General features: G+C 38.5%; 1 protein-coding gene across 1 annotated transcript in view; it reads left to right on the top strand.

The window, feature by feature from the left end:
* Positions 1–5,276: 5,276 nt before the first annotated feature.
* ABLIM1 (actin binding LIM protein 1) overlaps positions 5,277–23,540 on the top strand; it is a 306,762-nt gene continuing 288,498 nt past the window's right edge. The window contains exon 1 of the mRNA XM_077126110.1: positions 5,277–5,404. Coding sequence (XP_076982225.1) covers positions 5,392–5,404 — 13 coding nt within the window. The 5' untranslated portion in view covers positions 5,277–5,391. The remainder of the gene's footprint in view (positions 5,405–23,540) is intronic.

Below are 23,540 nucleotides of genomic sequence, written 5' to 3'. Positions count from 1 at the left end.
CCATAATATGCAACTTCATGGAGATAGAAAGTAGATTACGGGTTACTAAGGGTGTGAGTCTGGGTCTGGAATGCAGAGTTAATGCTTAATGGGTACATAGTTTCTGTTTGGAGTGATAGAAAGGTTTTGGTAGTGGATGGTGGCGATGGGAGTATAACATTGTGAATGTAATTAATACCACTGAATTGTATACTTGCAAGTGCTTACAATAGGAGATTTTGCATTGTTTGCATGTTACTACAATTAAAAAGAGCACTCTTATGCAAAGTCCTTGAGCTCTTTCTTTATTTAGCGTCTTCTTTTAGGTACCCTGTTCCACAACTTCTAGCCAGCTTAGTTTCCAAAACTTTAATATATGTCTCCTACCCTCAGAAAGACCACTGAGCTCTGTCTGAGTTTCTCCTCCCTCCACCTGTGGCCTCGAATTTCCTTCAGGCACAGCCAGAGCATGTTTTCCCTTTTTAAGGGATCACTGTCCCTATCCACTTGTTGTCCAGTGTCTAAGAATAGTTTTCATATATTTCATTCAGTTTTTTTTTTTTAGTTTTTAAGGTGGGACGTCAAGCCCAATCCTTTTTATTTCATCATGGCCAGAAGCAGAATTTCAGGACAGAGCCTTTTTAAAATCTCAGCACTATTTGTATTAGTGTGCCTCTTTCTATTTCTTATATTGCTCATTTATGCCTTCTCTTTTTTTCCTTAGTATTGTTAGTGGTCATCCATTGTATTAATCCTATCAAAGAACCAATTTTTGTTCTTGTTTATCCTTTCAAATGTATCTATATTTAGTTAGATTTATCTACATGTAAATGAATTTCATTTTTCCTCATGCTTTCTTCCATCTCATATCCTTTAATGTGGTCATTTTTTCCCTCTATATAGATATATTTTTATACAAGTCATATAGAAAGTCCCTTAGTGGTAAACTCAACAGTTGTTTATCTGAAAATATTTTCATAATTTTTGAAGGATATTTTGGCTGTTTATATGACTATGGATTGATAGTTACATGCTAATCATAATCCCATTGTTTCCTGACTTACATTGTTTCCTTTGAGAAGTCTGCTGTAAGTCTGTTATTCTTTCAAGGTTGTGTCTTTTTTTCTTTAACTTCTTTTTAGATCTTTTCTTTATCTTTAGTGTCTTTAGTTTCAGTATAACCTGCCTGAGTTTGGATTTATTTTTATTCATTCTGCTTAATATATGTTATGTCTCCTTTATCTAAAGATGTATGTCTTTTTGAAAATTCTCAGTTGTTATTTCTTCAAATGTTGCCTCTTCTTCACATTTGTATTCTCTCCTGGGACTCCCAAGAATCATATGCTAGACTTTCTCATTTTATTATCCATATTTTTTAACCTCTCTTTTATATTATTTATCTCCTAATATTTCATAGCTGTATTCTGAATTTGTTCATATCTACTTTGCATTAGTAATTCTTTCTGCAGTTCCTATCCATTGTTTTTTTTATTTTAATGATCAAAAATTTAAATTTTAGTTTTGTTCTTTATGAAATTTACTTGGTCATTTTTTATAGACTCTTGTTGGCTCATTTATTCTCATGTGTACCTTTTATTATTTTATTTTGTTAATTTACATATTTCATCTCTTATTTATATTTTTATTTGATAATTATATTATCTGAAATATTTGAATATCTATCCTTGCTATGTTGTGTTTTTTTTTTTTGATATTCACTCAGAGTAGTTTGTTTCCTTATATACTTAATGATTTTTATTTATGATCTCATTTTTTATTGATCTTAATCTGCAGGATCTAGGGGGTTTGAAATTTTGGATATTTTTATCAAAACAAAGAATTCATGCTTGCTTCTCTTGGGAACCATGGGATGTTTCTGACCTGAAATCATTTAAGTCCTCTTTAATGACCTTACTTAATGAAGAGTCTCAGTGTTAGCTTCCCATCTATATCTTGATCAATGTGGATATAAGTTGTCAGTACTAGAATGTAAATATCATGATCAGGTACCTTATCTAGCTCACCTATCATACCTTCCTCATTGCCCATTATGTGGTAAGTATAAGTATTTGATGAAAAATTACTGAGTAGCTCAATATGTCTTTTTTTATTTTACTTGATCTTATGGAGAAAGCAGAATTATTTTCATGCTACTCATGAGATGTTTCAGAATGAAAAGTGATGGTGAGTCAGCAGCTGTAAAGCTGTGGGAGTAAGAATCCACTTTCAATCACTTAAAAAATCAATAAAGAACAGAAAACACTAATAATGTTCACTGATTTTCCTTCCACTAGATGTTGAAAGGGTATTTTTGGCAAGAGTCAAATAGTAACTTGTCTTTTTTCAAACATAGACTGGAATTTATTTCTCTCACTTAGTCTACATAAACTTCTCTTTATAGTTGCAAGCAACTATACTTACGTTCTTGGCTTTAAAAACTAGCAATTAATATTTCTTCTAAAATTCCTTGCACTTTACAGTTTGCTTGTATGATAATTTCTAAAGTTTTCTGGTTACTTTAGATGAGAGAATTGTTAGGAGCTTCAAAATACTAGCAACAGCTTGAGTACTATATGACTGGAAGACTTCGTTTTATATTCTAAGATTGTATGGGGGAGATTCTGGAATGATGTGATGGACACTAAAAAGGTACTGCAAAGCATTAAGACACTCCAAAATATATGCAAATCATATATATTTTTAAATCTGAACCCATACTAAATCTGAAGACTAAAGCTAAATTTGGAGGGAAATTTTTCTTCAGCCAAAGATAGTCTGTGATAATAAGCTTACCATTTTTCAACCTGCCAGTCATTCAGGTACTGAGTACTTGCTGTGTATGCCTAAAAGAATTGTGTAAGATGCTTTATTTCAAACTTATATTTAGCAGAGTATATTACCAGGCTTTCATATTTCTCTGAAGTCTTTTATAAGCATCTTGAGGACAAGAGTAAGAATTGTTCTTTCCACTGTATTTGTAGTTCTGGAATGAGGTTATAAGGACCAGAAATATTATGGCAGTTAAATAAAAGTTCTAGATGGTCTTTACAAGAAAAAAGTAGAAAGGCACACAAATCTTTCCTACTGGTATACTATCTGGTATAATATATGTTCTGTAATATTGTTTTAGAACAAATTCAATTCAATAAGTATTTGATTTTAAGGAGCTTTCAATTAATTAGGAGGTCAGAAACACATACCTAAAACCAGTAAGCAACAACACCAAACTGTGTATTAAGTAAAAATAGGTGGTTATGAAAAATACATGTTACAAAAGTTGAGGGAGGGAGGAGATCAATGTGGACTGAAGAAGCTAAGAACATTTAATATAAATTAATTTGGGTGAGGAGGGGGGCATTTGGGAAGAGCAATTAGAATGAGCAAAGTCAGGGAGGCTGGAAACACCTGATATTCCTGAGAAATAGAGGAGAAAGTAGTCTGCTGCAGCAGTGTTTATTTAGGAGACAGGCCAGAGACAATGCTGAAGAGGTAGGAGAGCATAGATTATGGAAGATCTTAAACCTCAGCAGAACATAAGCTCTGCATGGGCATGGGTCTTACCTATCATGTTCACCATTGTAACCCTGGTATCTCCCATAGAGGCTGGTATGTAGTATGCACGCAATACAATTTTGATATGTAATTAACTGCTTGGATGAAGATACTTTGAAATGTGGAGGAACTACTGCAGGTTTTGGAGTATGAAAATGTCATGTTACAAATAACGTTTTCGAAAACTATTCTAAAGGCAGTTGACAGAATAAACTGGAGGAGGTGGAGGGTAGATGCAGGGAGAACAGTGTGGATTCCTGTGATCGTCCTTTGGGTGAGAAGGGCTAATAGTGGAGTGAGGATAGTCAGGAAAGAACAGTTGTTCTGAGACTAAAGCAACAGGACTGTGATTTATCAGCAAGTTTTCTGCCTAGAAAGTGCAATGTGTCAAGATAGACAAATAATGAACTAATCTTTGTGGATAGTAACTGAATTTGAGAATATCTATTCTGATTACTTAACTTTTTTCTAGTATTTCCTTCCCTACACAATCATTTGGATGGGCTTTCTTCAGGTATGTGGTTTTATCCACCAATATTTTTTCCTAGAGGAAATATGTTAACCTACTTGAATATTTCTGAATTGTCAGACCTGTTATACAATTCCCATCACATCAGGATAGATTTGGGAATTGCCTACATAGACGATAACTAGAGTATCTGTTATGAGAGTGTACTGAGGAATGGTGACGGAGAATGGAGTGCACACAGATTCCTCAAACTTGGAATGCATTGGCCAGTCTTAGAGGGATAAGCAGATTCTCTTCTTTTTCACCTAAATGTTTAGAATTCCATCTCTTCCCATATAGAATTTCTAGATGTGGTGGCCTTTGTTATGTTGCTTACTGGCATCAGGCTCTAGCTGATAATCCTCCAGCGCAGTAGCAGATTATTTTTCTTGTATTTTCTTGTTTGTATCCAGACATGTAAAAAAAGTAAATTGTTTATACATTCACCCTACTGTCCAGCCCAGCCCAGCCCAGCTCATCTCTTCTACTGGTGCCACAGGTCAACAGCAACTTCAGACTTTAACTGAATGTCTGCCGAGTCAAGACCCTTTGCTGGGTCGGAGATCTTTGCTCTTACCTGAAGGGTTTCTAGAAGAAAAGTCCCGTCCTAGCCCGCCGCGCACACAAGCTTTTCTAGGGGTCGGCCAACTTTAAGGGGCTCTTTGACCCCTCATTTTGCTTCGGCCAGTGTGGATGGTCAAAACCTTCCTTCCACCTGAGGGCCAAGCCCCTCAGGCAACCGGGGTCCTCCCACTTCTCAAAGGCATCAGAGAAGAGCGGGAATAGAACAGCTCTTTTTTTTCTCTCTGTGGGACCACAGCAGGAAGCTGGACGACCATTAACAACAGTAACAGAATAGTAATAGTAGTAGTAGTAGTAATAATAATAACAACAATAATAAAAGAACTTGGGTCGAGGGAGGGGGGAAAACGCACATTCACTGCACGCCCACCTCGCTGGGAGACAAAAGCCTGTCCTGGCTCCGCAGCAGAGCGCCGGTGGCGCGTCCCCAGTGGCCGCTGGGGCCGGGTGGGCCCGAGCCGGGAGGGCGGGGACCGCAGGGGCGCGGACGGCGCGGGGGAGCCGGCCCCGCCCAGCGCTGGCCGCGGGCTGTCAGCGTCGCGGCGCCTGGCGGCGGGTCCCTCGGCCGCTGCGTCCCCGCCTGCCCGCCGCGCTGCGCCGAGCGGGCGGCCAGGTGTCCTGCGGGAGGCGTCCCGGCGGCGCGAGGGGGAGGCCGCCGCGGGGCGGGCGGGCGCGTGTGCGTGGGGGCGCGTTTTGGGGACATTTTCCTCCCCACGCCCTGCCGGGTTTGCTCCGCTGCCCTTCCTGTCTTGGCTTCTGCTGCCTGAACCATGTCCGCGAGAGGTGAGTGGGGACCAGGTGGGCACCGTCCACAGACCTGGGCGCCGGGCCGGCCGGGCTGGGCGAGGACCGGCGCGGGCTGGGCAGGTGCGGCAGGGTGAGGGCTGCGAGGGCCGTGCCGCCCCGACCCGGCCTGAAACTTTGGCAGAGGATCCCTGGGCTCCCGGCGACCAGGGAGCAAAGCCCTCGCCCTTGACCTTGATCCCCGGATGTGGGCGAAGCCTGAGGGCCAAGGTCGGTGTTGCGCTCACCTGTACAAGCTGCACGTCTGGGCTCGAGGGGCGTGGGGGATGGGCTAGTCGCTGCCTGTCCTGCTGGAGAGCCACCTGAAGGGCTGGCCTGGAGGGAGGAAGAGGTATTTTTTTTTTTCCTCCTTTCTTGTTACCATTTTGCGGCTTGAGTATGGAAGGAATCCAGGGCTTGATGCCGCAAGATTTAAAGCTGCAGTGCTTACACCCCATTAAAACAGCAGTAAATTCCCTGCCTGTGCGCCTCTTTGCATTAATTGACCCCACCCCATTCCCCCCACCCCCATTTTCTTTCTGGAATGAAACACTTACTGCAGGTGAAATTGGGTGGAAAAAAAAATCAGAACTGCTTTTCAAGTAAGAATGAAGGGAATGCATTTCTTGCCATCTGGAGCCAGAGATGATGCTGGGGAGAGTGGGTTAGTCACAGCTCAGTGGCTGCTACTATAAGTGAAATATTAAAGAGATCAAGTCATTGTGCAGCTTGCGAGCAATTAAAATGAAGTGACTTGGTTGTTTTGCCATAAGCATTTAAGGAAAATATTGATTATTTTTAGAAAGTGTGCTTGCCAAGCAAGAAGTACCACCCCATTTGATACCCGAAAGCGATTTGTAAGAGGAGTTACAGTTATTTTTTAACTCCTAAGCTTTACCCATGCCTTTTGGGGGGCAGTTTAGGGATTTAATAACCTGTGTTGGATAATTAAGCACTATTTTTCAGGGTTCGTTCTGGGGCATGTCATGAATAGAGTAATCTCTACCCATGTTTATGAACAGAATTCCTTTGTAAGGAATTTAATCTTTGTTGATTGTTCTGGCAGCATGGTTGGTTGGTTTCATACCTGGATATAGGGTGATAACGGCTGGGTCGAATGACAGAATCGACACTGTAGATACTGGGCTGCAGGGGTGGCATGGGGCTCCTGAGATACTACCTGCCAAAACACCCCTGATAATCTTTGTACGTTACTAAAGGAAAAAGAGGATAGAACAGAGATCATTAAAGGGAACGTGGAGTGTATGAGATCTTCCAAGTGCCTGAGGGATTCCACCTGTACAGTCTCCGAACCTTGATCCAACACTGAGGCTTTCTATCCTGACCTCTGTCCTAAGTACCACAAGGAACATGTGGAGTCTGTCTCTCATAAGTTGTAAAACTTTCTGGGGTCGGAGTTCACTTCTTATTCAGCTTTATACCACTTAAAGCCCTTAGTACAGAACCTTGCACATTGTAGGAGCCAAGTAACTATTGGGAACCAAGGCTTGTCTGAGAAGCATCACATGCATTAAGTAATGCCACCAATTTCGCGTAGTCCTTGGCCCCTCCTATTATGGGGTCTCTGTGGTGTATTTAAGGATAATGAAGATGGGCCCAACAACTCAGTGGGGCTAGAGCCCTGGATTGGGGCTGAGTTCTCAAATATTTCTTTTTGAGCCTGGCTTCAAGTGAGAGTCTTTGGAGCCAGGTATAGATATTTCACTCAGGTGTCTTGTTTCCCTTTCAGACTCCATTTTGCTAATCTTGCATTTAACAGTTGAAAATCTGATTAATCTTGCAGAAGAAGGTATTTATGATAATAGTGATAATAACAACTATCCATTTTTGCATGCTTCTTATGGGCCAGGGACTTTATGTATTTCATCATTTAATCTTCGCAACAACCCAACCAAGTAGATAGTTATTACATCCCCATTTTACAGATTAAGGAACTGAGGTTTTGAATGGTTATGCAGCTTGCCTGAACTTAGTTGTTACGTGGTGGAGCCTGGTTTCCAGCCAGGTCAGTCTGACTTCTGCTCATATCCACTGTGTTTTACTGTTATTAAGTCCTTTGAGTGTAATAGTGGATGTTCACAATCATTAATTTGCTGAGGAAAGAAAATGCACTACACTTCCTAGTTTTAAAGGAAATGGCCTACTTAAAGAAATTCCCAATATATTTGGAAACATCTTTATGGGCATTGGTAATGGTGAGGGAGGCAAGGTCCTTGGGTTTAACTTGATATTCCCACTCTGTTTCCTCCTATTTCAGTTTTAAGACCCAAGCTTCCTATGTATTGCCTATAACTGAAGATATTTCTTGTATTTTTATGAAGTACTTTTGTTTATATGAATTTCGAAAAAAACAGTTGTAAATAATTAATTAGCAGAATGTCTAGTAGAGCATCTACAGAATTGAGTTTCTCTGGAAAGGTGTCTATTTTGCCTTTTATCTTGTATAAAATGTGTTACCACAACTGTGAACTTCACTATAATTTTCCAATTCAGTGTCGGCTCTCATCTGTACTCCTGAAAGCAGATCAGAGTGTTGGCATCACTACTTAAATACCTAACTTGTCAACTGGAAGGTCTTAAAATCACTGGAAAGATTAATTCCATTGATTTTAAACATGACCTTTGTTTATTTCTAACGTATAGGCTTGTAAGTCATTGTAGGGGAAGAAATAGTTTAAAAAGCAATAACTGAAAACATTGAAATTAGTTGAATCATAAGAAAATGAAGTTTTATTTTAAAAATTTAGAGATAAAATATTGTTTTTTCCGTTGCATCCTCTTTAAAATATAAACACAGAGTACTAAATTTCAGTTCACTATAGTTTGAATAGTGTTAATTTGAAACAATAAAAAATATCCTTTAATTCCTTGGTAGGGCAAGCTAAGACATTGCCATCTTGTGGTCTTTTAGAATATTCTCATGAAAGACTTTTAGCTTGGTGTTATATTTTTACCACTAGAGACCAAACTGGAGCCATAGAATCTTGATTTTTGAATTACCAACTTGAAAAAATTACAATCCTTGGAATAGTTTCCAAGCCTTGGGAGAATTGTCTAGGTAGCTTTTTTTAAATGCAGATTTCCAGGCCTCAATTAAATTTTAAATTTCCAATTAAATGGGTCATAAAGTCTGTAGGGAGGGCCCCCAAACTCATAAATGCAAAAAGCTCCACATGTAATTCTAAGGACCATTAGACTGGAACAGTCTCCAAACTGCATGATCAGAAGAAATCTGTCTGTAGTATTTATTAAACCCACAGTTAACCAGGGCTCTGCTTCAGATCTACCACATCGGAATATTCAGGGAGAGGCATGGGAACCTAAATGTTTAATAAGTCCCAGCTGATTCTTGTGTATAGCTTGACTTGGGAGCCATTGACTTAGAGCTTGTTTCTTCTAAGGCAGGTGCTTGTATCATCCAGTAAGTTTTGAAAACAGTTACGTTAAAATTTTAATACTACTGTGTTAAAAATTCAAACAGAATAGAAATACACAAAGTTAAAAATGAGAATTTCCAAAGTTTACTCCTTTCCTTCCATATCCTCAGGATTAAGTATGCCAAACAGTGCATCTTGTGTATCCTTCCAGTTTCTATCTAGTTATTAGCTTTTGGTTCAATTCAGTATATTTAAAAGCTATTTTCTAAGTGTGACAGATAACAGATACTATAAACAGAAGAGATCATGCCATGAGCCTACTAGCTTTTCAGAAGCTTGAGTCTTGGAAAAGAAAGTTCCAGACAGGACTATGTAGAGAAATTCCATTGCATTGGTAGAGAAAAAACTCAAAGTATATGTGATGCATGACTCCAGTTTTGTAAATTGGGAAAAAAAAAACCCTGTGTGTGTGTGCCACAAATGTAGGAAAAAGTGTAGAATACTGCATACTAAGCATTTCACAGTGGTTACCTCAAAGGTAAGGGCAGGGAGGGAAGATAGTTGGCTTTTCTTTATGTTCTTTAGCAGCAAAAAGATATAGCTTTAATAGATTGAGAGAAAAATCCAATGAAGAAAAAAAGTCTATTCCTTCCTTCCCACTCATTCATTTATTTGATTCAAAGATGTAGATTTTCATTCATTCATTCAAAAAACATTTATTGAGCATTTGTATGTGCCAGCTGTTGGTGCATAGAACCAGTGCACACCCTCAAGGAGCTCACAGTTTTGTGGAGGACACAAATATGTAAATATTAATAAAGGATATGCTGAGTGCAGAGAGTGATAATATGGGATATAAAGAGGGTGTTATGGGACATGGGATGGAAATCCCAAAGAGTGGCAAGAAATGCAGCCTTGGGGATGGTGTGGTGAGGGCCATGAGATCAGGTGAGGCTTCTTGAAGAAAATAGAGTGGTTTTCATGGAGAATGAGTCAGATTTAGCCAGCTAAATGAGGTGAGGGAAAGGGCTTTCCAGGGAAAGGAGCACAGAACAGAAACCATACAGCATGTGCCAGACACGGGAAGCATGCTGCTGCAGCTTGGTGTTTGCCAGGGAGTGGAGAACCAGAGATCAGTTGAGTAAGGAGAAGGAGAAAGGTCTCTGTGGAAAGGCTGAGGACGTCAGGATTTTCATTCAAAAGGGACGTTGGTCCAGAGAGCAGAGTTGAGACTGTCAGCAGCAGGAAGAGTGCAGCAGGAGTGAAGAAGCAGGGCAGAAAGAGGGTTAGAGAAGGGAAGAGATGAGCTCTTCCTTTCCATGACAGAGACTGAAGGAATGAGAGAGACAGTTGCATGAATGTCCTCAGATGCCCGAATTTTGATACAAGTTTTGGTTGCAGACCCAGCCGAGAGGCATGGGCAGTGTCCAGCTGGTGGTGAGGGCTGCTTTCAGATTTGTAATGCAGCAGCAAAGCCCTCTGCTGGACAGTGGCTCGTTCACAGGGTTGAGGTCCCAGGTTAGGAAGTCCTGCAGGGGGATGATAAGAATCAGAGCTACATTCATGTTTTGCTGACTTCTTGAGCTTCAGTGCTTGCACAAGAGCTTAACAAACATGATCTACTAGTTGATAGAGGAGAGATTTTTCAGTTTCTTTGACTACTAGTTGCATCACCTAGCTTTATCAGTTTCTTTCATGGTGCTGTGAAAGTAAATGCACTGAGCTCTTCTTTGGTGTTATATAGAGGCCGTTTTTTTTTTTTTTTTCTTTTGCCAGTATCATCTACATTTTCCCTTCTTTTTGAGTTACAGAATCTCAAGCAGTTTATCAAACTGAAGAAAAGAGAAGATGTTTTGAAAGCCAGGTTTAGTCATTTTGGTATTTTAAAAAAGCATCAAAACAGCAGCATACTATACTTCCTGGAATTCCATTGTCGCACTTAAAATAAATGGTTCTGATTCAATAAATTGATATTTTTAATACATGAAAAATCCTTTTGTACATCAGTGTCTCACGTGTGGGAGTATTGTAAGTTTGAAAAAAAGATTTTTGGAAGGTTGAATCATTCCCACATTGTATCTGTGAATAGCATCAAAACCAGTTTTTATTTTGGGTACCTCTTGTAGAGAATATTGACTTAATCATATTTCTCAGGCTATGACTCAGTGTCATCATCAGTCCATCAGAGCCCTCTCTTGTCAGATTTATTTACTGATGTGTTAGTACCCCTATTCCCCATTCCCATTCCCTTTTCCTTATAGGCAACTATTCTGATAAATTTGATGTATGTGTCCAGTTCTTATATTTGGGACCGTAAGTGCTGAGTATCTATATTTGTGTGTGTATATGTGTGTTTGTGTACTTCAAGGACTAATGAAATTATTTGGAGAACTGATTTTATTAAACTGATTTTATTGATATATACATATTACATCTTTATGCAGTTGTCTTTCTGATCTTATTTGTAAGTTTATATCATTTAATATAACAGTAACAGAGTGCATTATTCTGTTAAGGACTAGGTATACAAAATGAATAAAGGATAGTCCCCATCCCAAAGGAATGCAGATTGGGTGTGCATGTGTGTATGGATGTGTGTGCATGTGTAAACATGTGTATGTACGTGTATGTATGAGATGGGGATCGTGTGTGCAAAGCTATGAATGCAGTCAGCCATAATATGATGTGATAAAGACTGCCATAGAGGAACGATGAAAGTTATCAATGGAAGGTCATTTATAAACTGAAGAGAACAAGGATAGCTTCACCTCACAGAAAAGATAGGATACTGAGTTAGACCTTGAAGGGTGATTAGGATATTGAAAGGCAGAATACTGTAAGAAATGCTTTCCTTTCAGAGGGAACAGCACAAGTAAGAACCTGGGGGAGTTAAAGTGCGGGATATACAGGGAGAGAAGGGATCAGTGTAGTGTGAGGGTGGTTTAAGGTTTGCAGTGGGTAGGGGAAGAAAAATAGTGGAAGGCCAGGGATCTGTGCATGAAACATGTAAATCTTGACATCAAATGCTTTTACTAAAGAGAGACAAGTGATAGTTCTGCCCCTGATACATTCTGAATAACTCAAACTTCATTGCTCAACTGCCTAGATTATAATATTAAACATGGTATTTTAGTGCAAATCATGCTGCAATGAGTTACATTTCACCTTTACCGCAACTTCCATTTAGATAGAAATTTTGCTGAAAGCTCTTTTAGGTATTCCCTTCAATATGGCAGAGTAGGCCAGGTGAGCCTAATTTTACTTTGTACCTGACAAAAGAGCCTCCCAGTACTAACGCTAGTGGTGTGCAGATGAGCCAAGCAACATGTTCTGTGTTCCCTTCTACCAAGGGGAGAGAGGGAGCCCATTCCTCTAGGAAGAAGTGTGCATTCTGAACGGATCCTGTTTTTATGTATATTTTGCTAGTTCCCTCAGTTTGAGAGAGGAACAAAAGAGCACTAATTAATGGAGCTCTTTAAATTGAAAGATGAAACATTGTAAACTATGGAACATTTACCATAGTTTCCGCTAAGAAATGGTAAATTTGTTTTCATTGACTTAAATGGAAGAAATGTTTCTTTCTTATGAGCCTCTGGTTTCAGATTCTCTTTGAACTTAGTCCATGTAAGTGTTAATTGACATGAACAGTACTAATCACTTGATGCAATTTGACATTTACTGCTCCATTCACAAAATGCAGCTTATTAAGACTTGAACCTTACTTCACAGTGGCTGCCATTCTCTGCTTAATCTCTGGTTTCTGTTGTGCTTAAGTAGAGAAATGCAAAAGAATGTGAGTGGTAAGCACTTCATCCTGTTAAGAACTGAGTCCCTAGGAATATCATCCATCCATCCATCCATTGATGCCATCTAGAAAGCTCTTCAGCCTTCCTAGAGTTCACAATCAAACACTATTCATCTAAAATCAAGCTGTCTGTACTCAGTAAGTTCCATAATATTACAAGGAATTGACAAGTACAAGTTGTTTTCACTATACAAGTGCAGTGGGTTTGTCTGTCCTCAAATGTACAGCACTAGCCACACATAGCAGCTTGTGCCAAAAAGAACCTGAGTTGTCATAATTCTAAATTCTGAGATGCTGTGCTCTTTGTGTATAAACTCATAGTTCCCTGGAACTTTAGGTATCTATGTGATGCCTGAGACTCAGGGTTAGAGTTCTACAGCTCTGAAGTCAGCATTACTCCATACAGCAGCTGTTAAAGAAGCTGAACTAGAGATCTGACCTAGAGATATAAATGAAGTGGGTCTCTTTAGGACTAAGGTAAATCAGAATGCAGGGTAAAGGATGATACTGTCTATATTTCAAAACTTCGATTTCTATATGAGACCAAAAGAAGAGATGTTTATTTTGTCCAAAATTTAAATTTTCTGTAGCACAGTATCTAATTTAACCTGTCTGCTCAGTTTATTTAAATAACCTAATTCCATGGAACCTAAAATAGGGAATTATATCTTGTTATTCTGTACAGGTTAATGTAATATCCTTGTGCATTCCTGAGTATTTTGGTCAGAAAATAAAAATATTTGCAAAGTCCCCCTGGGAAAAATGTGGAGCTATTAAATTTCCCCATCTGGGGAATTCCTGATGTTCTCTCAAGCATTAGGGACTCCCAAATTAATAAGTCAAGTCCTCCATCTTGAGGCTTGCCCTTATGAAACTTATTTCTGCAATGGCAAAGCTAAGCCTACTTATAATTTTGCCTAAGAATCAGCCCCTACTTATAGTTACACCTAAGAACCTTATTTTGTTGCTCAGATGTGGCCTCTTTCTCTAAGCCAATTCTGCAAATAAAGTCACTACCCTTCCCCCATTAGTGGGACATGACTCCCAGGGGTGTAAGTCTCCCTGGCAAAGTGAGGCATGACTCCCAGGGATGAGCCTGGCCCTGGAATCATGGGATTGACAATGCCTTCTTGACCAAAAGGGGGAAAAGAAATGAAACAAAATAAAGTTTCAATGTCTAAGAGATTTCAAATAGAGTTGAGACATCATTCTGGATGATACTCTTAGGCAAGCTGATATTGCAAATTGCCACAGTATACCAAGCCCTAACCAACATTATTCCTGAAAACCCTAAAGAACACATGGGATTCTTTCTAAAACTCTATAAAAATTTCTGTTAGTATGTTTATTTTTTCAGAAACTTAAAGGCCTCCAGATTTTTCCTATGCCAGAGAAGCCATGAAACCCAGAGGCACCCAGGGTTTCCAAGAATATCAACCAGTCTCATTCCTCTATTCCATAAGAACAACAACCCTTTCCAGCATGAAGTTAAATTGGTTATTTCCCAGATATCCCTGAAGATTGAGAGAATGACCAGTTGAGAAGGAGGAGGTATAATTGAGAAATTAGGATTTAACAAATGACTGACTACTAATTTATTATAGAGATATTTCTTTCTAGTTCTTAGAGTATTAGAATAGCCAGGAGGAAATACCTGAAATTGTTGAACTGTAATCCAGTAGCCTTGATCTTTGATAATGATTATGTAAGTGTACAGCTTTTATCATGTGACAGTGTGAGTATAAAAACCTTGTGACTGATACTTACATTATCCAGTGTATGGGTAGTTGAGTAATAACATAAAGACATGCATGAAAAAATATAATAATAGGTTGGGAATATGGGGAAAAAATACCCCTACATAAACTATGGACCATAGTTAATAGTACTACATTAATAATCTTTTATCAATTGTAACAAATGTAACTACTGTTAAAAAATAGTAGAATTACAAAAAAAAAAAAGTATTAAAAAAAAAAAGAACCCCAGTTGTTCACTTTCTTTAAGGACCTCTTGGGAGTTGTTTTGAAGCTTTGTGCTCTTCTCCTGTAGCCCATGTTATTCACTTCGTTCGGTAAGAGTGTGTCAATGCCAGAAAAGTCCCTAAAGACTGGATCCTTGGAAAGATAGAGCACTCCCATTTTGAGCTCTTACTTTCAACCCCCAGAAAATGGCACCAGAGAAGTGAATGGTAACAGTGGTGAGATATGCTCTTTGCTGCCTTGTGAATGTCACCATTCTGTCATGGACAGCAACCTTGGGCCCAAGTCAGTTCATGTACAATGTATTGTAGGGGGGAAACTGTTTTAATGATGAGAAAGGGAGAAGGTATGAGAGCAATAGAAGATTAATGTGAATTAAACAAGATCATCAGTTTTTCCTGCAAATTAAAACTAATTACCTCAGATTTTAATATAATGTAAATATTTGCAATATAAATGGAATCATTATGTTTTCTCTTTATTGAGAATGAAATAGAAGCCAATGGGGCTGCAGTTTGTATTAGATATAAAAGGGCTTCCACAATCAAGAAAATGCATGCTTTCTTTTTCTCTCCTTCCCCTAAGAACAGAATTGATGAGCATTTGTCTGAAAATTTCTTGACAAGAAGCAAGAAGACAGTATGATGGACAGTGGCTAACACTTTTGATCTTTAAGTCTTTTGCATGAACATTCAATTAACTGCTATTTAATAAACCTCTGTCAGATTAATTCCAGATCCCATTGATTCCTGAGCTGCGATGCTAATGTATTAATTAATGAAATTATTTAACAAATATTTGTTGAACACTGTAGGGTAAGGATCACTATGAGTTTGGGGTGGAGAAATATTAAGGGCATTAGAATTTATGATTGAATGAGGCTGGAGCAAACAGGGAGTTATTAACATTTATTGTTCAAATTTACATACATAATATATTTTACATATACTATGTAACTTGTTCAGATTGAGGCACTTCTGTTCAGAAGAATGCTAAACCTGATAGGAGGCTGGAACAACAGATAAAAACTGGGGCCATCCCAGCAAATTAGGACTGTGGCCTTCCAAACTAGTAGGATTCTAGCCAGCATACATTTTTGCTGTCAGTGTATTCCTTGGTCTCAAAAACTAGATTTCTGAATATCTACTTGTATATTTTATACATCAAAATGTAAATTTGGATCCTGGGCTGTTTATTTCCCCTCATGGGATGCTGGCATGCTCAGGTGTAATTACCATTATAAACTAACTAACAATAACATTTAGTACAAAGTCAAGCCCAAATGAATTTTTTGGATTGGCGGGAAGTGGGGTGGGGTCAGGTAATTCACATGATAGTTTCCTTCTATTGGGGTAAATTATCTAGGAAATGCTTAGTACCTTTGGTTCCTCCATATTCATTTTAAATGAGCGCCTCTATTTTTCCTAGTTAATGCAGTTTCAGAGCAGCTTTAAAATGTGTAGCTCAGTTTACGTATGCTTATTCTTGGGCTCAGAGCCTATTTAAGGACTTTTCTGCCGGTGTATTGAAGATTTACTTTCCCTGCATTGTACAGTTTTATTGGGAAAATTACCTAATATGTATTTACCACTACCAGGATATATATATATATATATTTTATTATTAATTAAAAAAAATTAACTAACACAACATTTAATCATTCCGTTCTACATATACAATCAGTAATTCTTAATATCATCACATAGATGTATGATCATCATTTCTTAGTACATTTGCATCGATTTAGAAAAAGAAATAGCAAGACAGCAGAAAAAGAAATAAAATGATAATATAGAGAAAAAATAAAAATAAAAAATAAAAAAATATATAAAAAAACAAAACAAAACAAAAAACTATTGCTCAGATGCAGCTTCATTCAGTGTTTTAACATAATTACATTACAATTAGGTAGTGTCGTGCTGTCTGTTTTTGAGTTTTTGTATCTAGTCCTGTTGCACAGTCTGTATCCCTTCAGCTCCAGTTACCCATTATCTTACCCTATTTCTAACTCCTGATGGTCTCTGTTACCAATGACATATTCCAAGTTTATTCTCTAATGCCAGTTCACATCAGTGGGACCATACAGTATTTGTCCTTTAGTTTTTGGCTAGTCTCACTCAGCATAATGTTCTCTAGGTCCATCCATGTTATTACATGCTTCATAAGTTTATTCTGTCTTAAAGCTACATAATATTCCATCGTATGTATATACCACAGTTTGTTTAGCCACTCGTCTGTTGATGGACATTTTGGCTGTTTCCATCTCTTTGCAATTGTAAATAACGCTGCTATAAACATTGGTGTGCAAATGTCCGTTTGTGTCTTTGCCCTTAAGTCCTTTGAGTAGATACCTAGCAATGGTATTGCTGGGTCATATGGCAATTCTATATTCAGCTTTTTGAGGAACCGCCAAACTGCCTTCCACAGTGGTTGCACCATCTGACATTCCCACCAGCAGTGGATAAGTGTGCCTCTTTCTCCACATCCTCTCCAGCACTTGTCATTTTTTGTTTTGTTGATAATGGCCATTCTGGTGGGTGTGAGATGATAGGATATATTTTTTATAGTTACTGGATGGGCAAGTCCTTATTTTGTAGCTATACCTACAAAATCCTTTGTATTACTGAGCCCTGCAAGTGGGAGTTGTGGGTCCCATACTCAAAAATTACTTGTTGATTTATCTGAGGTCATAGGATTTAGTTCCTTTATTTGTTGGCTGTTTTATTATTATTAAGGTTTACAGGAGGAAGAGCTCTACATGCATAATTATTGCTATTCTCATTTTTAATAAAGTAAAAGAAGTTAGTATATTTTTTCTCTAGCTCTTTAATCTGTTACTTATGAGAATCATATTGGATGGTATATATGTAACTACTTTGGAGTCAATTTAAAATTGTTTTTCCTAAAGAAGAAAAATCCTATTGTATGTTTTTGCTTTAGACTATGTCCACGGTCTTTACTTGTGCTTTTCTTTCCCGACTTATTAAGAATTCATTTAAAAAACACATCCACCACAGGAAAGGCACCAGAGAAGTGAATGGTAACAATGAAAGGAAATGAGGACAATGAGATAAACAGCTATTTCTGGCTTTTAGCTCCAAATAGGAATGAACAGAAGGAGAGAGTCCCAGAGTCTAGGAAGGAGGGAGGTGGGGAAAGCCATACTTTTTAAAAGTTAAAAAAAAATGTTAAAAGAACCATTTCTAATGGGTTCCAGGGAGATTTTTGTTATTGCTCTGTGTAAAACAAGGGAATCTTTATTTGGAGTCATTTAAGCATTTGGATGAATAGTAATCATGGGCATCACTGATGGTCTAGTTTTCACCAGTTCCTTAGTTACTATTTATTTTTGGAGAATCAATTCTGTATTTAGATGCTTTAAATTGTAGAATTATAATGATAAATACTGTATTCATTTATTTAGTCATTCAATAAGTTATTAGGTTAACACCTACTAATACTCAATTTATCAGGTGTCAGGGTGTGAGGCAGTTACTTGTCAAATAGAGAGTGCTGGGGATGAGCAGAGACCTGAAGGAAGTCAGGGAGTCATGCAGATATCTGGTAGAAGGGTTATCTAGACAATGGAATAAGCACTGAAAAGACCATGAGGCTAAACCTAGTTGCATGTCCTAGGAACAGCAGGGAGGCCAGTGTGGCTGGATCAGAGGGGGCAGAGGGAGAGGGAAAGGAGATAAAGTCAGAGAGATAGCAGGGAAACAGGAGTGGGGTGGGGTGTCAGATTGGTTTTCATAGGCCACTGTGAGGTCTTGGATTTTTCTTTGAGTGAGACTGAGATAGAAGACCTTTGGAGGGTTCTGAGCAGACTAGTAACATGATATGACATAGTTTGAAAGGATCACACCGACAGCAATGTGGAGAATAGACTGCAGGGAGCAAGGATGGAAGCAGGAAGATCATTTAGGAAGCTATTGTTATGGTCAAGACAAGAGAAGATGGTAGCTTGGACCAGGAAGATAGAGCAGCTGATGGAAAGTCATTGCTTTCTGGATATATTTCTAATAAATTGTTATAGAACTCACTGATGGGTTAGAAGTAGGGGATGAAAAGAAGAAGGCAATCTTGGATAATTCAAATTTTTTGAGCAATTGGAAAGATAGTATGTCAGTTCCTGGGGGGTTGGGTGGTAGAGTATAGAATGAGCAGATTGGGGTGGGGCATCTTGGACATTTGAGTTTGAGATATCTCTTTGATATCCTATTATGAAGATAGCATGCCAAGAAAGAGAAGATTTAAAGTGATGCTCTAATCACCATCATATTGCCTCTTTAGATTAGGCTGAAATACATGCCAGGGAAACAGTGTATCTGCTTTTCATTTCTTAATTATTTCTCATTATAGGTTAATTTTCTGCATTTTCAAACTTGCCTTGTGTTTATGGGGTGGGGGATGGGTAAAAGCCTGTATCACATTATTCCAAATTACCATTTATGTGTATTGTCATAGTTAGTACTGCAAAAAAATGCTACTGAAAATTGGAGAAGCATATTCTATGATAATGGCATTCATTCACTCAACATATTTATTGAGTGTTCACTATAAGCCAGGCACTGTGTATGCTTGGGGAAGAGGGAGTACAAGTCCCTCTCCTAACAGAGCTTTTGCTGATGGAGAGGAGAGGCCTGTCAGCAGAAGGATGGTAAATGACCAGTGATGGCAGTGCAGTCACGGTGCTGGGGGAGCAAGAGGAAGGACATTGGTCTGGCCTGACCGATGTGTACCGAGACTGTACAAAGCAAGTGATACTCAAAATGGGCCTTTAAGAATGAGTAGAATTCGCTAAATGGAGAAGTGGTGGAAAAATATTCCAAGAAAAAAATTTAAATTATAGTATTTTAAAAATTATAAAATTAAGCATATTAAGCCATGTTCTAGTTTGCTAGCTGCCAGAATGCAATATACCAAAAATGAAATGGCTTTTAAAAAGGGGAATTTAATAAATTACAAGTTTACAGTTCTAAGGCCGTGAAAATGCCTCAGTTAAAGAAAATCTATAAAAATGTCCAATCTAAGGCATCCAGGAATAGATACCTTGGTTCAAGAAGGCTTGATGACATTCAGTGATTCTCTCTCAGCTGGAAGGGCACATGGCAAACATGGCGGCATCTGCTAGGTTTCTCTCTAGGCCTCTTGCTTAGTAAGGCTGATGACGTTCAGCATTTCTCTCTCTGCTAGAAAGGCACTTGGCAAACATGATGGCATCTGCTAGCTTTCTCTCCAGGCCTCTTGCTTCATGAACCTCCCCTGGGGCGTTCTCCTTCTTCATCTCCAAAGGTCACTGGCTGGTGGACTTTGTGGTTCTCTCGTCATTCTCTTGTGGTTCTGTGGCTCTTTCCTTATTCTCAAAAGGGCACTCTCTCCAAAATTTCTCCTCTTGTATAGGATTCCAGTAAACTAATCAAGATTCCTACAGAATGGGTGGAGACACATTTAATACCCACAATTGATTGAATCATATCTCTGTGGAGATAACCTAATAACATTTCCAACTACTAAATAAGAATCAGAAGAAACGGTTGCTCTCACAGAATTGATTAGGATTAAAACATAGCTTTTCTAGGGTACATAAATCCTTTCAAACTGGCACAAGCATTAAGAATAAAACTACTGAAATTAGATGTTACATACAGGAACGATATGAGTAAAATTTTAAAACTATACTGAGGGACAGAAAAAAATTAAGTCACTTAGAGAGATATACTATGCTCTTGGGTAAGAAGATATAATATTGTAAAAAAGTTCATTTCCCTTAGATCTATCCTTAGAGGAGATGAAATCCTGATTATAATGCCAACAGAATGTTTTTAGAGGAAGTGGCAAAATGATACTAGTATTCATTTTGCAAAATGAAATATGTGAAATTCTGAAAGAGTAATCAAGAGAGGTTAGCTTTACCAAATATTAAATATAACATGAAACTACAATAATTAAAACAGTTTAGTAATAGAGAATTATTAGTCATGGAATATTTTAGAGTACAGTGAGCAAATGCTTATGTAACTTAATTATAGTAAAGGTGGCTTTTAAATATCAATTTTGAGAAGAGCAATTATTCAATAAATGATGTTGGGGCAACTGGCTGTTTAAAAAAAATACATCTGGATCCCTTTCTTATTTCTTACACAAAAACAAATGCCTAATGGATTAAATAATGAAGTGTAAAATAAATAAAACAATAGAAATCTTAGAGGAAAATCCTGGGTGGATTTATAAACTAAGAGTGTTCTAACCTAAGCAGAACACAAAGCTTAAAATCATAAAAGAAAAGGTAGTTACATTTAACTACATAAAAATAAGAAACTTAAATATGGTTAAATATACCACAAGTCACCAGTTCTGGCTTGCAGATCTCACAAGGTTCCAACAGAACTGGCCCCGAACCTGGCGGCCTGGACCTGGGAAGTGTAGCTAGCAATGGCTGACGTAGAGACAGTCATGCAATGGAGCTGAGGGGCCATTTTGAAAGCTTGGCAAATTCTTTGACGGCGTTAAGTATTAGGGCTTGCTGAGGACCTCCCTCACTGTAAGTCTTACTCTCCACGGAGCATGCTAGACAAAGTACTGAGGATGGTACTCACTCATTCATTCCACAAAACATCTGTGAACGTTTTCAGCACCAAACGTGAGAGGTACAGGCATGAGACGGCATAGTCCCTGTCTCTAGAAGACCACGTGGGACCTAGGCTTGAATTGGAAGAACATGACCTCCCATACTTTCCTGCCTTCCAAAACATTCACACCCCTAGGCTACTCTGGCCTGAGGACAGTTTGTAGGAACGACTCTAAATTCTGGATGACAGGTCATTTTCTTCAGGTTATGTGCTGGTTTGAAAGGATGTATGTACGCTTGAAATGCCATGTTTTAATCAAAATACCATTTCGTAAAGGCAGAATAACCCCTATTCAATATTGTATGTAATTAGATCATCTCCCTGGAGATGTAATAAAATCAAGAGTGGTTGTTTGTTACACTGGATTAGGGGAGATGTGTCTCTACCCATTTGGATGGGTCTTTATTGGTTTACTGGAGTCCTATAAAAGAGGAAACATTTTGGAGAATGAGAGATTCAGAGAGAGCAGAGAAGAATGACATAGCCACAAGAAGCAGGGAGCCCACAAGCCAGTGACCTTTGGAGATGAAGAAGGAAAACACCTCCCGGGGAGCTTCATGAAACAGGAAACCAGGAGAGAAAGCTAGCAGATGATGCTCTGTTCACCACGTGCCTTTCCAGATGCGTGAGAAACCCCGACTGTGTTTGCCATGTGCCTCCTCATTTGAGAGAGAGACCCTGAACTTCATTGGCCTTCTTGAACCAAGGTATCTTTCCCTGGATGCCTTAGATTGGACATTTCTATAGACTTGTTTTAACTGGGACATTTTCTCGGCCTTAGAATTGTAAACTAGCAATTTATTATTAAATTCCCCTTTTTTAAAAGCCATTCTGTTTCTGGTATATTGTATTCCGACAGCTAGCAAACTAGAACAGGTTACCATTATAGGATTCCCACAATGCAGACTTTTGCCATAGATGAAGAGGTAACATGGGGCCGCTCAGCTTCTGGAAACTGAGAAGGACTGACTTCTGGAAAGCAGGGCACAGGAGCACTTGGGGCTGGACTAGAACTGGCAGTTTAACTCCTTTATCTCAGCATTTTCTTCTTCCATAGCAAAGCTGTCTAAAGAGATAAATACTCGTTTATTTGCTGCTATTCAGAACCCTTGATTTTAGTGAACATCCTACTAGTATTTCTTAGAGATTAGTCTGTCCTGCTTTTCTGAATCCCTTTGATCAAATCAGGACCTTGCTTGAGGGGCATCCTTTCTCTTGGAGCTCTCTGCTTCTAAATGCGCTTTGAACTTGGTCCTGTGTCTCTGCTCTTCCCTGACAGCTACGCTTCTTCTCCTTAGACTTTTTCATTTTAACACTCCTCACATGGAATTGTAGAGTTGTCTAGATGGATATATCTTCTTCTAGACTGAATTCTGTGATGTCAGGAACTGAGTCCTGCGGGCTTACCACATGAGCTGAAGCCGATGTTTATGAGTAATTATTGAGAAATTTGGGGAGGGGGGAAGATTGCCATCTAGAAAATTTATAGTTTGATGGGGGTAAGCAGACATATACAAAAAAATAAAAGGTGAAGTGGGTAGAGCAGAAATTTCTTCGTCTTTTTAGGTGAACTCCATTAAGTTGGATATGACTGAGAAGTTCATTTCATCATATATCTCTGCTCTTAAATCTAACCAAGGAATGTTAGTTACATGCAGATTCTAACCTCATTTTTTTGTTTGGTGGGACTGGATTCTGGAAAGAGCAAAGCTAGACATTTTGTCAAGGTTGCTTCAATGGGGCAGTTACACTCCACTGGCCCCCAGTGTTTCTTCTCACTACAAGGACTTGTGTATACCAAGTACTCTGACCGTCTCCTCATACTTTATAGTCAGCCATATGGGTTTTTAAAAAAATTTTTATTCTACTAACATATACACAACCTAAAAGTTCCCCTTTAACCACATTCGAATACATAATTTAGTGATGTTATTTCCATTCACAATGTGGTGCTTCCATCATTGCTATAAGGAATATACATATATAAATTCAAACAGAATTACTTAAATATATTATTTTAAAGTAATGTATGTAAAGCAAAAGCTTGCTGTTCCCTGAAGTAATTACTATTACCAGTGTTTTTGAGATTCCTTTCCAAAAAACTTATGTATACACAGACACTAGAGCCCATCCATCTACCACCAGTAAACCCACTACCTACATACCTACTGTTTTAATGCTTTGCTTTTTTCATGTAGTATAACCCGAGATCTTTCCATGTTAACTCATATAAATATAGCTAATTTTTAATGACTGCATAGTGTTCAGTCATATGGATATACCATATCTGATTTAACAGTCCCTTATTGATGACGCTTA

The sequence above is a fragment of the Tamandua tetradactyla genome, chromosome 13, assembly GCF_023851605.1.
Source record: "Tamandua tetradactyla isolate mTamTet1 chromosome 13, mTamTet1.pri, whole genome shotgun sequence".
Classification (NCBI taxonomy): Eukaryota; Metazoa; Chordata; class Mammalia; order Pilosa; family Myrmecophagidae; genus Tamandua; species Tamandua tetradactyla.
Note: the sequence above shows the minus strand (reverse complement) of the source record. Positions and strands in the feature narration are given on the sequence as shown.